This window comes from Dendropsophus ebraccatus, chromosome 15 (assembly GCF_027789765.1).
Source record: "Dendropsophus ebraccatus isolate aDenEbr1 chromosome 15, aDenEbr1.pat, whole genome shotgun sequence".
Lineage (NCBI taxonomy): Eukaryota > Metazoa > Chordata > Amphibia > Anura > Hylidae > Dendropsophus > Dendropsophus ebraccatus.
The window spans coordinates 40,352,088-40,369,771 of NC_091468.1; the positions used below are offsets into that span (position 1 = coordinate 40,352,088).

At 41.6% G+C, this 17,684-nt stretch overlaps 1 protein-coding gene across 3 annotated transcripts in view; it reads left to right on the forward strand.

The window, feature by feature from the left end:
• The window catches only part of RIN2 (Ras and Rab interactor 2), a 114,393-nt gene that overhangs the window by 60,430 nt on the left and 36,279 nt on the right, over nt 1-17,684 (forward strand). For all 3 annotated transcript variants that reach the window (XM_069954164.1, XM_069954162.1, XM_069954163.1), the window contains exons 3-4: nt 1,582-1,682; nt 16,185-16,371. In XM_069954164.1, the coding sequence (XP_069810265.1) occupies nt 1,582-1,682; nt 16,185-16,371 (288 nt within the window). The remainder of the gene's footprint in view (nt 1-1,581; nt 1,683-16,184; nt 16,372-17,684) is intronic.

Genomic DNA, 17,684 nt, shown 5'->3' on the forward strand with positions numbered 1-17,684 from the left:
CATACATAGGGGGTGTACCTACAGGATTGTCAAGAAGCAGGTCATATTTATGAAGAGGATTGCACTTTTACATAAATACTAGCTAAAAAGTGGTCTGACTTTTTGGCAGCCATTGACACATCAAATTCACTGTTTGACAGAACATTAAGTTTGGGTTTTCAAGTATAACTTTTAGCCACAGATTATGCATCCATGACTGCAAGTTCTGCCCTGATCATGGGTCTAATGACTGCTGACAGCTTTCAGACTGGGTTCTCAGACTCTTGGTCAGGCTAGGACTTTAGGAAAATCTATCAGATTTTTCTTATCAGAAAATACAGATAGATTTCCGAACCCATAGGGGCACAGACACCCTTCAGGAATTTTTCCTGAAGGGTGTCCATGCCAGAAAGAAGACACAGAAATTACGAATGCCCCATAGAACCATATGGGGCTTTCAGAATTCTGGATAGCACAAGCGGAAACTGCCCAGAATTCCAGATACACTGCTCCATCCAGCGGCAGCACCAGAGCAAGTAGCACAGTTAAATATGGTGTTATGTTTCACAGGGCTTAAGAGCCATTGACTCCTGACCCTGCCAGTTCCTCTTCTGGCCAGAGGCAGCATTATTTCTCCATCCACAAGAGGCCGCTCTCTTCTTTCAGCGCTGTGATGTACGAGTGACATCACTCGTGCTCCCGCAGAGCCAGAAGAATGAGAGGAGCACCGCTGCAGCCGTGCAGCAGGTGAATTTTTTTTTCTTTTTTTCCTCAACTCTTATTTTTACAGTCCATTTTACAGGAGTCTCTTTTTTCTACTAAAATGGATCTCCATTTAATTCAATGGTAATCTAATCGTCAGTAAAGTTACAGCAAACAGAATCTGGTGTTACGTTGTAGTACAGACATTAAAACTGTTAAACCAATCGACCATTAAAGGGGTTATCCAGGCCCAGAAAAAACATGGCCGCTTTCTTCCAGTAACTGTGCCACTCTTGTCCTCAGTTTGTGTGTGGGTTTTGCCGCTCAGTTCCATTGAAGTGAATGGAGCTGAATTGTAAAACCACACGCAACCTGAGGACGGGGGTGGTGCTGTTTTTGTTAGAACATAGCTGTGTTTTTCTAATCCTGGATAACTCCATTACGTATTGGGACAGATACCTGAACTAACAATTTATACAAAGATCTTTTGCTAAGTTGACAACAATTTTACAAGCAGATCACTTATCACCTTCTGTAGTCATTTTTGTTGTTTATTTGTTCTTTTGTTGTAGTATAACAAAGTTTGACAGGTCAGATTATTTCATGCTACAGGTGTTAATTTATTTTTATTTGCCAGTTGGTATTGTATTTTATTACTACATTACTAACCATTGTAACTGGCTAGAGGATTGAGGCAGTGTATATATTGTACACTATGGAATTTTTACTGTGCCGCATCCTCTGTCTGTGATTCATCTTCCAGTGTATTTGGGGAAGTTCAGGGCGTGCAGATTTACAATCCTCACTCACCGCCTCCTGACAATGAAGTGACTTAACCTGCCTGAAGTCTGAGCACGCCTCTTCTACCGACTCACGTCACTGTGTTTTGTCCTTCCTCAGCTCATTGACACCATTGCCACAGAGATCGGGGAATTGAAACAGGAGATGGTACAGACAGAATTCAGTGTCCGTGATGAAGAGGAGCTGATCGAGTGCTTGAGGTGAGGAGGTGGACATTAGTAGACAATGGAATAGGAGACTTTGACCTCTTCTTTTGCACTTGTAAGTGCTTGCGATGTTCTTATATTGTTCTGTAGTTACACTGTAATGTTTATTAACTGTTATTTGTAGAGCACCAACATATTCCATGGTGCATGTATTTATTTACTCATTCATATCATCCCCAGTGGGGTTCACAATGTTATATCTCTATATCTCATACATTAATACAAAGACACATGGTAGGTTATTTATATATATATATATATATATATATATATATATATATATATATAAATTTACAGGCTTTCCTATCCCAAAATTACATATATATATATATATATATATATATATATATATATATATATATACACACACACACACACACACACACACACACACACACACACACGTTTGGATACATTTAAAAAAAATAGATTTGAAGGGGAATTTTTTTTTTTCCCTCCTTTGCATAGCATGCATGCCTACATATAGCAAACTCTCAGCGCCTCAAATAACTGTACAGTGTCTGATACAACTCCATCTGCCCATCATCTCTTCTAGTAATCATACCATTCTATACCTAAATCATCTAAAATTTCTGAGGAAAATTAAGGTAATTGACAAATTCTTTGAAAAGTTGCTTTTTGCCATAGTAAGTCTGGGTTGGTATTTCATAACATTGTGCTCAGATAGAAACATCTGACTTGACAGAAACTCGCTGAGCTGACTGTATTACACAACACATGACTCAAGAGCAATGATTTATATGGACCCTGTCTCTTTATGACTGTCTTTTCACTTACAGACAAGAAGGTTATGGCCAGCTGAAAGTTAATGTCTATGACATGAGTGACTGTGCTTTGTTACACATTAGCGCAGGGCTTTATGCCCCTCTCCAGTATCCGCAACCAAAAACAAGTACTGTTCCCAAAAGAGGGAAATTGTTCCCAATTGAAAACTTTGGATTTGTTTCCTTAGTTCCCACTGAGATCCCTAATTCTAGATGAGAAAACCAGAGGGGAGAATGAAACGTCATTGACTAGAAGTGGGACCTACCGTACGTCTGACCTGTTCAGCTCCAATGTTTTCATGGCAAATATTATCATATCACTTCCTATAGTTACACTATTATTCTCTTGATTTACTATGTACATTCTCTATAGTGATCAGCAGAGTAAATAAGCTGTTTTATGCCTATTAAATCGGGAAGAAACACATAGCGAAACCTGAAAAAGATGTTCTATGAGAGATGATGTGATTTCTTAGTGAAAGCAAAACAAATAAGAAATATCTGAAATATGGCAAAATGCCAAAAAAAACAAAACCACTAGTTTAAGCGGTGTAGCTCAGCGCGGCCTTTACTACTCTTGGGGGAGATTTATCAAACATGGTGTAAAGTGAAACTGGCTCAGTTGCCCCTAGCAACCAATCAGATTCCACCTTTCATTTTCCAAAGAGTCTGTGAGGAATGAAAGGTGGAATCTGATTGGTTGCTAGGGGCAACTGAGCCAGTTTCACTTTATACCATGTTTGATAAATCTCCCCCCTTGAGTTTAGAAAGAAAACGTGATTTTATAGCTTTGTAAAGTGTCATCAACTAAGAGACAGGTATCGTTTGTTTTTTTTCTGCCATGTCTGCAGCTCTGAGCATGATATAGAGCGAACAAGTTCCCTTTAAATTGTTATCTCATGAACCACTGTAAGGGGTTTACTAGGAGATTAAGTTAAAGTGAAGTTTGCCTAACATACAGTATTGAGCCGTGTTCACACAATGTAAGTTTTGAATTAATCACGTCCATTGTTGCCGATTCGCAACAACAGCCGCGATTAATTCATAAAATTACGCGTACTGCAGTCTGAGGAAATCCCGGCTGGAGTGTATACGCATAGTATGCAATCCGTCCGGGATCCCTAGCGGGCACACAAAAGGCTGACATGTCAGTTTTTGCGGCTGCTATCAATTGAATAGTGTCCACACAAGCCTGACAAGTCACATGGATGCGCCTGAATCCCCATTCAGCATAAAGGAAGATCATCTGGCCGATACTGCAGTCCCAGCCAGGACGATCTTCACAAACAGCGGCCGTTCTGTGACCTGGCCGTGTTCTGTGTTTTACAGAAGTGTGAACATAGCCTTAGGTTAGGTGCTGGCACTTATCTCTCCATAGTAGCTTGTTATATTATTCAGCCATGATTGGGGGAGCCTATCCTGAAACGCGTTGGCGTGTTTTTTAACTTTGCTATGTATTTTATGGACAAGTAATAAACTTTTGAAATCTTATCTGGAGCTGTGGACCTTTCTCCTTTAAATGATATTATTGAGCACTAAACAGTCCTGAGCTGAACTGTAATATTATATATACATAAAACAGTCTGGTTGTCTGGCTAGTCTCCTGAATGAATGCTCTACCATGCCATAGTCCATTGCTGGGCCGCTGAGTATATGAGAAACAAGATGACTAATAGTTAACAATTACTGTTTACCCAGTAAACAGGATCTCGCTGTGTACGGGTATAGGTTACTGGCACGATTATTAGGAGTATAAAGCCGCTTAATACACAGAGAGATCCCCTACAACCATAACAAAACCACTCTCTTTACCTTCTATAATAAGTTTAGTAACATATATATATTTATTTATTTATTTATTTATTTTTATTTATTTTTATTATTATTACTATTATTATTATTAACGTGGAGCCAGATGTTGCATTCAGTCTAGTGAAACTGAAAGCATCAGTGTAATATGAATATATTGTGGAAGAATATCTCTTCTGTTTATATTGGACTGTAAACCAAACAAGCAAGTTTTATTACAAAACCATTCTAGCATGAAAAGTTAATTACTGTAACCAACTCCTCTCTGCTGCATGTGCAGTGCATATTATTCTCAGCATGAACCCCGGGACTAGATTGAACTCAGTAAATGTTCCTTTACAAAATACATTAGAGTAAGTTTATTCCTCAAGGAAATGTGTTGGGTTTGTCCTTAGCAATGGTGTCAGACCTCTGGACCCCCAAAACTACAATTCCCATCATGCCTGGACAGCCAAAGCTATGGCCTTCCTTGTCCAGCCATTAGGGGAATGCCCAGCCTTATTCTGTTATTACTTTATAAAGATCAATCTCTAAAAGGACACCATCATGTGTAGAGACATACTCTATTGACAGTATTTATAGTCAGTTGTCAGTTTATCTATACTTTTCCAGGAGGAATAACAGAGGAGAGCAGTGTTTTAATACCAGGTTAGGGATCTCATATCAGTATATACGGTAGGTATCTTAATAAGTAGCTTTACAGATACATCTTCCATTTATATGTAGCCTGACCTTAGATCTGGGATCACATTTGCCGTGGGAGCAAAAAGAAGAAGAATGGGATAAACAGAAGGGGAAAGGAAAATAAAAATGAATTTTCAGCCTGTTTACTGCAGGGAATAAGCTTCGGTTTATGTGTTTCCTAGAAGGAACAGCTTTATTAAAGCTCATAGTAAAACAGTACAAAACAGAAGGATTCAGAAGCAGATATTTCCCAAAATAGCTTAAAAAAATATAAATATATACCTATATATATATATTACACATACACAGTCCCCACCCCAGGTACTGTAGTAGATAACACAATCTGTGTAAACAGATATTTTTGTCATTTACCTATAGCAACCAATCACTGTTCAGGTTTCATTTTAACAGAGCTTGTTAGGATATAAAACCTGAGTTTGGATTGGTTGCTATGAGTAAATGACACCAATATTTGTTTACACAGATTAATAAACCTGGGCCAATGTGTGCCATTGGCAGCTGTGTGTTAGTACCAGTGTTAGTACTGCTGTATGTTCACAGTGCTGCCTCCTGAATGTACTGTCTCCCTCCCTTTAGCTTGTCATTATCAGTAACCCCTTCTCCCCCCACATGCTGGCTATAGTAATGTACTGTAAATGATCCCCAGCAAAGAGCAGCATGTTTAGTCCCCAGCAGTCATGGTATAGCAGTAAGGAGTAGGTATTGTGCCGTAACTGGCCAGACAAGTAAGGTAAAAGAAGTGCCAGTGTGTGTACTACCAGCAAACAGCCCTGAAATGGGGAGAACAAGAAATAATTTTCCACCATAGAGGGGGGATCAGTAATAGAATAAGGAGCACTAAAATCTCTTTTGTCACCGATCTGAAAGTTAATCTAAGAAAACCATGCAGTTTAAAAAATAAATAATGACAGGTATGCTTTAAACAGAGAAAACTGGGTGACTACCCTCATAGCTCTCTCTATATTTGTCCTAATAGCAGATGCACTGTTTAGTGTATACATATATACATACTGTATGTGTATATATATATATATATATATATATATATTTATTTATTACTGTGGATAAAAAGGTTAGATTGAGGACAGCGCTGTGTAAAGCTGAGTAAATAGACCTAGTAGTGACTACATCTATACACTGACGTATGTGTAGGATTACAGGGCACAAGCACAGGTGTTAGTGTCATCTATCAATGTCACTTTACCCTCTGTGACCCCTCACTTTTCAGTCATTGAGGTTAAACAATTACACTAATCTGCAGCTACCACATCATAGTGACTCCATATGTTTCTGTATCAAGGGGACTTGTCAGCTGGATTTTTGGAACTAAACTCACAACAACATCACTTTAAGGCCGGGTTCACACTACGTAAAAAACACATCTGTATTTCATAACAACGGCCCCATTTGCACAAATAATCTTAAATAATCTTAGCAGGCATCATTGCAAGACTACTTGGACCAAGGACTGCACCTAGATGACTATGAGGGGTTCATTCACCTATGGCGTATACAGTCTCAGGCTATGTTCACACTACGTAAGTTGCATAGTAATCACGGCCGTTGTAACAACGGCTGTGATTTCTATGGTACTTACGTAGTGGTGCCGTCTGACGAATCCCGGCTGGAGTGTATACACATAGTATACACTCCGTCAAGGATCCCCAGTGGTGCCACGAGAAACAGACATGTCATTTTTCTGTGGCCGCTATTCATTGAATAGTGGCCGCAGAAAACCCTGTCAGTTCACACAATGGCTATAGCTGCACGCTCCATTGTGTGCAGTGGGGAATTCGGATGCGTGCGAGCACAGATGCGCCCGAGTCTGAATTCAGCGGCACTAAAGATCATCGGCAGTACTGGCCGGGATGATCTTTTCTGAGACCGGCTGGGTCATGGAATGGACGATCTCTTACAAAGTCTGAACATAGCCTGAAAAGGATTTTTTCATCACATTCTAGGACTGGGCAGTGGTAGAAACCATTCCCATCTATTATATGTACAATAATATATACATTGGAATACAGCTTCTACACGGTATACGCTTTATTAGTGGGACAGAATAGCACTGTAGACTACACTACTCTATCCCGCAAATAAAATGGATACCAAGATGAAGAAACCCAATGGTACTCACAAATATACTGTCTTTGGCCAAGCATGCTACAGGTGTGTCCCGGTATGGGCAGAAATACCAATAAGGATTACCTATAAGGGTTATCTAGGATTACAAAAACCACGGCTACTTTCTTGCACAAACAGCACCACCCCTGTTCTCAGGTTGTCTGTGGTATTACAATTAAGCTCCATCAAACAAAACCACACCCCAACTGAGGACAAGGGTCATACTGTTTCTGGAAGAAAGTGGCCATGTTTTTCTAACCCCTTTAATGCCCACACGTCATGGATGCCTTGAATTGGAAAATGTCAGTGCAAAAGCAAGCAGCCTGCAGGTATGGGATCATATGTTACCGCATACCTACTTTACATATCATCAAAAGCTGTTTCCAGGATTTGGCCTGGACTTCTTGTTTTCATTGTTATAACAAAGAACAGCAGGAGAGAGGAGACAGGAAAGGTGGGGAGGGGTCTCCATCTATGTAATATTACTTTGAAGTATGGTTTCATTTTCATGTTCTGTAACAATTCTAAATATTTTACCACTGGACTTCCTGCCAAGTGTCAATGATCGGTCATGGCGCTTTGCTATTAAGCTAAATATCTAAATATAAAAGGGTCTTTCCTCTGTACTATATTAAATACTTCTCCTTTACTCCTACACACTCATACATACATATTTTGGTAATCGAAGTGGACATTTATGATGTTTTTAAAGCGACTCTGTACCCACAATCTGACCCCACCAAACCACTTGTACCTTCATATAGCTGCTTTTAATCCAAGATCTGTCCTGGGGTCCGTTCAGCAGGTGATGCAGTTATTGTGCTAAAAAACAACTTTTAAACTTGCAGCCCTGTGTCAAATTGTCAATAGAGTGTGTGTGCCCTAGGATTGCAACACCCCTCTATCCCTCCTCCCCACCCTCTTCATCATTAGGAATGCCCCAAGAACAATTTCTCCTATTCATCACCTGTGAGAACACTGCACATGAGCTTGATCGTTAAGGCACCTGTCCTAGGCGTTTCTAGTAATGAGGCGGGATGGAGGGGTGTTGCAATTCTAGGCCATACACAATCTAGGCCACAACAATTTGACACAGGACTGCAAGTTTAAAAGTTGTTTTTAGGACAATAACTGCATCACCTGCCAAAAGGACCCCAGGACAGATCTTAGATTAAAAGCAGCTATCCGAAGGTACAAGCGGTTTGGGGGGAACAGATTGTGGGTACAGAGGTGCTTTAAGGCAAAGCTGCCATGTTCTTATGCTCCTATACAACCAGAAAGCTTGGAATAATACCTTCACTTGTGTCTTCACATCAGGAAACTAGCACAGAGATAACGTGTCACATGCCTCTCCATCAGCACCCATGTCTGGAGGAAAGAGCTGGTTACAAGGAGATGCGGCCTCACAATATGGTCGTAGATGGCACAGGTGATTTTAGTGCTCTCACTGCTGTTATTGAGCCCTTGAAAGCTCTTGCTCTTCATCTTAGGGAGAAAGTCTAGGGCTGAGCTGTTTGCCAGTAGTACACACAGTTACTTCCTCCCTTCCTCAGCCAGTCATAGCATGGAACACCAGTTAGTTCTTACTGCTATGCCATGACATAGTGCTGGTGAATAGACACTGAACTTTGTGTTGGGGGATGACATACACAGTACAGTACTATAAATAGCCTGTGGTGGGAAAGGGGTTACTGATGCATTGGGTTTGCAAGGTGCTCTATGAGCAGATTTTCAATAAACTGCAGCTGCAATGAAAGGGTTACAATGAGCACTGAGCTCCTGGTTCTAAATGGAGGGGCTGAGGTAGATTATACTGCAGACCTGTTGACATACAGCAGTAGATACACTAGTATTTGCACAAGGAACAGCAACCCTGAGCTTTATGTGTTGTTGTAGATGACCGGGAAGCCTTGATTTACCTTCTAAGAACAGTTAGGCTCAGCCTGCAGGTACAGAGTCCAGGCCTTCTTATCCCCTCCCCTTCTCTACAGCACATGGCACTAGCTTATTGATATTCCCTAATATTAGAGGAAAGCAGATTGCAAAAATAGGAGACACCAACTAGCTAAGACTTTAGTGCTTTTTTTTCTGGGGTAAGGTGTAAGTGAAGTGATCTACACATATGTTAATAATCACCTAGGCTGTTATATAGTTATTGTAAGGGCTGTATGCATTGTAGGTAAATAAAAAGCTAGGGCAGATGGAAGTAACAGGTCAGTAGGATCAGACTGCACACACGGGAAATGTTTGTAGTGTGTATGGAGACACTTTGGTCTGTATAGAAGCTGTAGACACAAGATAACAGTAGCTAGTTACACTATTTGTATGTTGATTCATTTTGTATTTTATAGACAAGGGAGCAATAAAAATTTCTTCCAAAATAAAAATAGCCTGGAGTGCTACGCTACTTGGAAGAAACCTAAAATACTGATTCTCCTGGCATGTGAATGTTATTACATATAACCAACAATAAGAGGCCGGTAGCCAGGGTTATGTAACTGCATAGCAGCGCAAATGTGGCAAGGTGGGTGCAAGCCTTAAAGGATTTTTAATAGCGGCTCTACGAGGTTGTCACCATTAGAAGTCTGGTACCTGCTAGACCACGTGTCATGGAAAATGGTCAAGAGAGCCTTGGATAAGCTGCTTTGGCTGTTGTTCAGGTCAACTTTCTTTGTGTAGATATTGAGGTAAGAGCGGAAAATATGTTGCTATTGATTTTCTACAAGAAGAGAGCAAAGTGCAGCAGAGGCGGTGTACACAGTGATGGACACAGATATAGTCGGTGTCTCACAGGTTATTGTAGGTTTTGTAATTTGAGAGAAATTAAGAGACTACAATGGAAGATTATGGGGGAGATTTATCAAAAATGGTGTAAAGTGAAACTGGCTCAGTTGCCCCTAGCAACCAGTCAGATTCCACCTTTCATTTTCCAAAGAGTCTGTGAGGAATGAAAAGTGGAATCTGATTGGTTGCTAGGGGCAACTGAGCCAGATTCTCTTTACACCATGTTTGATAAATCTCCCCCTATATGTTACATTTTATTTGAAAATAAAATTAATATAGGTATAATTTTTTTAAAGAAGTTGTCCTGGATTAGATAAACATAGCTAATTTATTCTAGAAACCGCTCCGTACCTGTCCGCAGGTTGTATGCGGTATTACAATTCAGCTCCATTAACTTCAATGCAACTGCACTGCAATATCACAACCAAACAAGAGTGGTGCTGTTTCTGGAAGAAAGCCGCCATGCTTTTCTTTTTTTATAATCCTGAATGACCCCTTTAAGTTCAGTTTTGCCAAAGTATACAGATGGACAGCATCCCAGCAGACTGTCATTAGTGGTATCACTTTTCAGTGTCCGTCTATCATGATAATATGTCATGGTTAAGAGGTCATAAAACAAGAGGCATTTACTTAAAGGAAACCTGTCATGCTGGGGACTGGGGAAAAAGCATTCTACCACGTAATAAAGATTCTAATACTTACCCTCTCAGTCCTGGTGACGCTTTGGATGACGGACGAATTTGCTGAGATATCCCTGCTTTCTTTTTCATGCTCAATATGCTATGAACAGAGATGATCCCGACGTCCATAGGAAATCAAAGATGGGTGATTTCCTATGGACGTCGGACTCATTTCTGCTCATTAGAATAATTAGTGTAAAGAAGAGAAGCAGGGAAATCTCAGCAAATATGTCCGGCATCCAGAGCGTCACCAGGACTCAGAGGGTAAGTATGAAAATCTTTATTGCAGGGTAAGGTGCTTTTTCCCCTGTTCCCCAGTGTGACAGGTTCCCTTTAAACAATACATATTTTAATGCCAGCTGATCTCAGAAGAGGTTCTGCAGCAGCTCAGGCTATGTACACTACAGTACATCCTATATTAAACATGCCAACATCAGGGCTGACTTGGTAGTTTCTAAGGTAGGTCCCTAATCTATTTGATAGTAAGCCACATATATTTGACTATTATAGGGAACAAATTAGTATTTCTGACATATGGTTTAAGAACTATATATCCTTCCAGGATTAGGCTAAGTTGTAACAACAACCGTGATTACTGCAATACTTACATAGTGCTGCCTTCTGAGGAAGCGCCTAGCGCCATTGTGAGAAACTGACATGTCATTTTTCATTTTGCATTGAATAGCGGCCGCAGAAAACCCTGTCAGTGCACACTATGGAGCGTGCAGCTTCGGCCGCACGCTCCATTGCGTGCAGCGGGGAATTCTGATGCGGGCATGTATGGATGCGCCCGCAACAGAGCTCAGCGGCGCTAAAGATCATCCAGCTGGTACTGCCGTACTGGCCGGGATGATCTTTTCTGAGACCACGGAACGGCCGGTCTCATACAGCCTCTGAACATAGCCTTAAAGTGACTATGCATAATTTCTAGTAGAGCAGCTTTCATCATTTTATAATAGACATTTACAGTATTTTCACAAGACATGGCAAATAATATCTGCTATTTTGCAGTTCCACCTCTAGGACCCCCTTCTATTTGGAGGACAGGGCTCCTTTGTTCCTCCTTCACATTACTGAATGGAAATATGGCAGTTTCTGTGATTCCTATAGACTTGAATGGAAGAAGTTGTGCCCTTGTGCAGTGTGTCCATTCAGTCTCACCTGGCATATAACAGGTCAGGGGATCCCCATACTACTCAGTTCCATTTGTAATGGCCGGTCACATTTGAGCTCACATTGTATAACCTTTTATACCCTCCAAAGGGGAGAATTTCAGTATAAACTTGTGCTGAGCTGATTCTACTTTAAGAATAAGCCACTATATAGCGCCAGCTAGGAATGGCTTGGAGCTGGCATGCAGTCCTTGTTACCGTTTCATTAGAATGTGGTCAGTCCAGCTGGCTACGACATGAGAGCGGAGCTTTGCGTTCTAATGTGTTTACCAGATCCTCACTGATGTTCTCAATCTTTCCCCAGAAGTTATGTCGCCAGAGCTGCATATTTCTAATTGTCCGCAGCAATGAGCAGCCATACAGGATGTGTCGGCCTGTGGGATACAGGATGCTTTCTAAACACACACAATGGTGACGCTCCACGTCACAGAACGCAGTGTACCCGACAGGTCTAGGTGTCTCTGCTATGTGCAGCTTTATATAAATACATCTTATCAATTTACATCTCAATTAAGTATAAAGGAAAAGTGTCTGTAAATAAGGATGTCTCTCTACAGAACTCCAGGACTCTCCTCATTCCTATTTATTACTTTTGGGGCATCTATGTCCCCTTTATGCAAATTATATGGCGCAGTGCTCTCTGCTGCCACCTCTGTCTGTGACAGGAACTGTCCAGAGCAGTAGAAACTTTCTATGGGGATTTGCTGCTGCTGTGGACACTACCTGACATGGACAGAGGTGGCAGCAGGGAGCACTGTGTAAGCCTGCACTTCATGCAGGACATACAGCAGCTGATAAGTACAAATATGTGTAAGTAGTACAAATATGTGTAACTTTCTGACACCAGTTGATCTGATTTCCTTCAAAACTTTTTGAAGGTTTAGTTTTCTTTATAATATCTTGGAATCAGTCTTTTTGTTACATCTAGTAGGTGAGGAATAATTGTATGATGAGTTTTTAGGGGAGATGTAGGTTTTAGCTGCCTGATAGATGCTAATATTTTTTCATTTCCTACCAGAATTTTTTTTTGGGTAGGAAAGCAATATAACCAACATAGACTAACCAGCTCGGCTAGCCATGAATGTATTATGAATGGGAATAATGGAGTAAGCCGCTGCCATATACCTCTAGGAGCAACTTATCTCTCCAAGAGCAAAAGGATTACGTAGTTAAAATCCATTATGCCTAACCATCTTGTTCCCCAACATTAGCCATCAAGGGACAATTGGAAGGCCCCAATATACAGTGAGTTTGGCTGAAGCTTATGGGGTTACCTAGCTCTAGAGTGATTGAGATGTGTTCTTCTTGATTTTGTAGTCTTTATCCATTTCCTATATCTATGTGAAGTATGATATTACAATATGTTGCAATACCAAACTTTCTTATAAAAGGTGTCATACTGCAGCTCTCTAGCTGTTGCAAAACTACAATTCCCACAATCCCTGGACAACTAAAGCTTTGGCTGTCCAAGCATGATGGGAATTGTAGGTTTGCACAGCTGGAGGGCGGCGGGTTACACACCTGTGCTCTAATCACAAATCCTACAGCAGAATGCAGCCGTGTGCAGTCCAAATCCTATAATAGGCTTAGGGCTTGTGCACATTGCCATATTATAGCTTAGATTTGTATGGAGCCATAACTAGGCTCACTTAGAGGTGTCTAAGCTCTCTACAATAACTCCAGTTAAATGTTTTCTTTCTGCCACATTCTGTACAAATTCATTAAAAGAAAAATAAAGGCATGCTTCATCTGGCTATCTATATATATGTATGTATGTATGCATAAACGCAGCACAGTGACTTAGTGACTTAGAGTCCTTTATCCCCCCTGTTGATCAGCTGTTCTACATAGCCACAGTTGGAAGCCTCAGCTCCCTATATTGTGTATCCTGCTCAATGGCCTTGTCCTGGAGAACACCCTTAATGGGGCGCCAAGGCTGCGCAGTGTCATGCTTAAAGGGGTTGGCCTCTTTAAATTAAAATGGTTCAGTGTACAGTATTGGTAAGCGTAGTCACTGTATATACTGACAGTTGCTTCCTGTGTACCTCATAGAGCTAACATCAGACTCCCCTCATCCAGGCCGTGCTGCCCTGCTCTGTGCTGAGTCTGTCCATGGCCGACATAGAGGAGCATATGCCCCGAGACTGTATATGCCTATTGAAGACACTGGAGGCGGAGAATGGACACATGCTGCTCCATGTCGGCCATCTTAAGGACAGACTCACCACAGAGCAGGACAGCACATCCTGATGGAGGTGAGCCTGATTTTAGTTCTTTGAGGTACACAGGGAGCTGCTGTCAGTGAGTACACTTACTAATACTGCACACTGAGCAACTTAACTATAAAGTAGTCAACCCCTTTAAGGAGTTGTACAGACTACATGCACTGGCATACAACATCCACAACTGTATAATACATGAGACCTTATTGTGCTGCACTGGATTCTTCCAGAGTTGATTGTTTAGTGGACACCAATGCTTACAGAGAGATTTCATGACCGTACAGCATAAAAAAAATAAATATTTTTTACCCTTGGAAGATGTCTTGTATTTCCACTAGATGGAGGAAGAGAGCAAGACAAGTCAGTTTAAGGAAAGCTGCGAGTAAGCTTCTCTGTGTGATGTGGTTGTGACGGAGGATCCTGTGCCAGCCTACACCACCACAGAGAACCTTTTTTTACAAGATAAAATAAGCATATTTGGCCGACTACGCCCCAGCTAACTATCATGATAATGGGGCTGTTTTTCCTATTTTAAGGCTATGCACCGTAGGTTTGTGGTAGTGAGTGCCAGGCTGCCCGGCATCACCTCCTGGCAGCGCTGAGGAATTTGCGCTTGTTCAGGCAACAACACCCTTATAAAACATTCATATCTGAAGAACGCATTTAATTTACAGGGAACGCTATGCAAATGGTCTGTAATAAAAACTGGGACTTAGGTCAGAATCCATCAAAGTCCATCAAAATGGAATTAATTAGGAGACGATTTGTTTTGCAACTTGGAAAGTGACAATTTAACCAGCTCCAAAGGTCAAGGGTCAAGAGGACAAGTATAGGATATTCAGCCTTAAAAGCCTTCGAGGCCAAAGTACGACATCATTGGGTGTTTGTGTGTGGACAGTTCTTCTAGTTGTGCAATTTCATATGCTTCAGTCTCAGGCTTTAGTTATACATAAGGTGACCCGACTGAAGGGCTACATGCCAAACAATGCATTTAGGGAGAGATTATTTTAAAAGACATGCATGATAAATTTAAAGGGAATCTTTCACAGTAAAATTACAGTCCAATTTGCAGACACCATAATATAGAGTTGGGGGAGCTGAGCAGAATCATATATTGTTTTTTGGGAAAATATTGGGTATAACATGTATTTTTTTAATTTAAATCTTCATATTCTGGGCTTGGGAGTCCAGTGGGTGTTTCTATTCAGTGGTTGAGAGGAGAGGCCAACAAACATGCCATTTGACTCTTTAAGGGGTTGTCAAGGGAAAATCTCCATGGCTGGTGGTATAGTAAAATAATTAACAAGCTATACTCACCCATCCAGCTTCCCCGTCATTGCAGTCACAGTATCTCCCGATCCTCTTGGGTTTCTTCTTGCTATAACGGAGCCATTTACTGACTGAAGTTGGATACCACCATGACCCATTGGGACAATTCTTGCATGGTTATAATGTCACAGGAAGACAGACAAAACATGACAGGGATCAGGAACTGCCATGACTACAGTGGTGGGGGAGTGGCATAGGCGAGTATAGCTTATTTAATATTTTTTCATACCACAGTGAATCTGTCTTGCCCACAGTATTCCCATAGTTCTTTATACTATTTGATGGTTTCCATTTTCCTGATTCAAATGAACATGTCCGACATCAAGCTTCCATCATAGTGCTACCTTCAGCTTATATACTGTATGCACTGTATGATACTCTTGTGATTTCTCTGCTCTCACTTCTCCCCATCTACCTCCGCACCTTATATTACATTCAGTATGTCAGTTCTCAGCGCTGTGATGTTACACAGTATACTATCATGGTATATATCAAGGCCAAACAAAGTCATGCAACGTTAATGCGCCGGTCACTACAATCTAGGAGGTCTATCAAGGACCTTATTGATTCTAAGCTGAGCATAACCAATGATGTATTATTTCACGTTACCATCCAGGGCCCAGCAGAGGTAAAGCATGCACTGTGCTGCCAAAGTATTAAAACACTACTTGACGTGACATCAAGTCCAGATCAGATCTAGAAAGCACCAGAATTTGTTCCATTGCCAAATCAGTTTTGTGTCTGGCAGCGTACCTGCAGAAATACATTATATTAGAAACTCCACCCTGAGTAGATTAGAAGGGGGTCGGTATACAAACAGTGGGTGTAATAGTCATTGTAAGAGCCCCAGAGAAACGTCATTCAGTGTTACTATTTCTTTACACAGCGTCGAAAAAGAGATGGAGAAGAACGTACTGGTCGAAAAGAAAGCTTTTCTTCGGGACTCGGGATATGAAAGCATCGCCTATAAGCCCAGCATCCTGGATAGACTTCTCCACACTCATCCTGTGTGGCTTCAACTTGGTCTGAGTGATGACAAGGTCCAGGGCATCCTCCAAGATCAGCCTCCTGCGGTACGTGTAAGATATAATAAGACAGGGTTTGTTCTCCTGTGCATCGTAAAATGTATTGTTCATATATTGGAGACACACAAGGAGATTTACTCTGGGTTTAGGGACTATCGTTTCAAATGGTTTCATATTCACCCTGCCTTATGCTTAAAGTGTAACTGTCATTTAAATTTTTATTGCAGAAATCAATAGTATGAGCAATTTTAGGAACCATGTATTAGGTTTTGTTTGGCAAAAAAAGCCTCTTTTTATACTCAAAAAGCTGTTTTCCAGCCCCCCCTCCCCCTCAGTTTTTATCTGTTCTGAATGGGTGAATGTAAGTGCAGACACATTATAACAGCAGTATGTATAGCTGAGTGTGAGTGCAGGCACATAGGAGCAGTGTGTATAGCTGAGTGTGAGTGCAGGCACATTATAACAGCAGTGTGGATAGCTGAGTGTAAGTGCAGGCACAATATAGCAGGAATGGAGAGGATGGGAAACAAAAGGGCTGAAAGAGACTGCAGGGAGCATGAAGGAATGAGCAGGGCAGATGTGGGCACATACATGCAGCGCTCTCTGTCCGGGGAGAGAGGGGTTACAGCTATGAAGAGATTACCTCCACAGTCCTGTCCCCTGATGCAAGCCCCAGCCTGAAGTGGATCTGCTATGATTTGCAAGGTGAGGGAGACTTCCTGGGTCAGAATACAGTGCTGTAGACCCCGCTGTGCAGACCATGCTGCTCCCCCACTTCCCCTCCCACCCAGTACAGGGAGCTCTTAAACCAAATCAATGCTCTAAAACCAAATTTTCAAATTCACAATGTAGTAAAACTTTGCGATTCCTGTTTCCGACTGTGGGTGGGTATTGTATAGCCAATATCTGTGATGTATGGAGGAGACTCGGCACCTTAGCCCACTCCTGAGTCCCTTATGCCCTCCATGACATAATTGTACAAATCGGGGACCATCAGTACACTAACTTTAAGTTTTGCACATGGATAGAACGGTGACTGTGCAGGGAAGCCGGGTCCGCAGTCCTTTTTTAAACTGTGACGCAGTTCCGGCGTACTGCGCCGTTTTCTTCCCGGACACCGATCGGGGGTGAAGCACTGGGGGAAGGCTGGCCCGCTCCCAGTGGGAAGAAACCCCTGCCCCTCTATTTCCGGGCACCTCTATGACGCGGCTCCATTAAAATCAATAGAGCCGCATCGTAGAGGTGCCCGGATATAGAACGGCGCTGTATGCGGGAACTGGGCCGTGGTTCAAAAGAAGAACCATGGCACCGGCTTCCCCACACCGGCGCCGTTCTATCCATATGCAAGCCTTAAAGCAAAT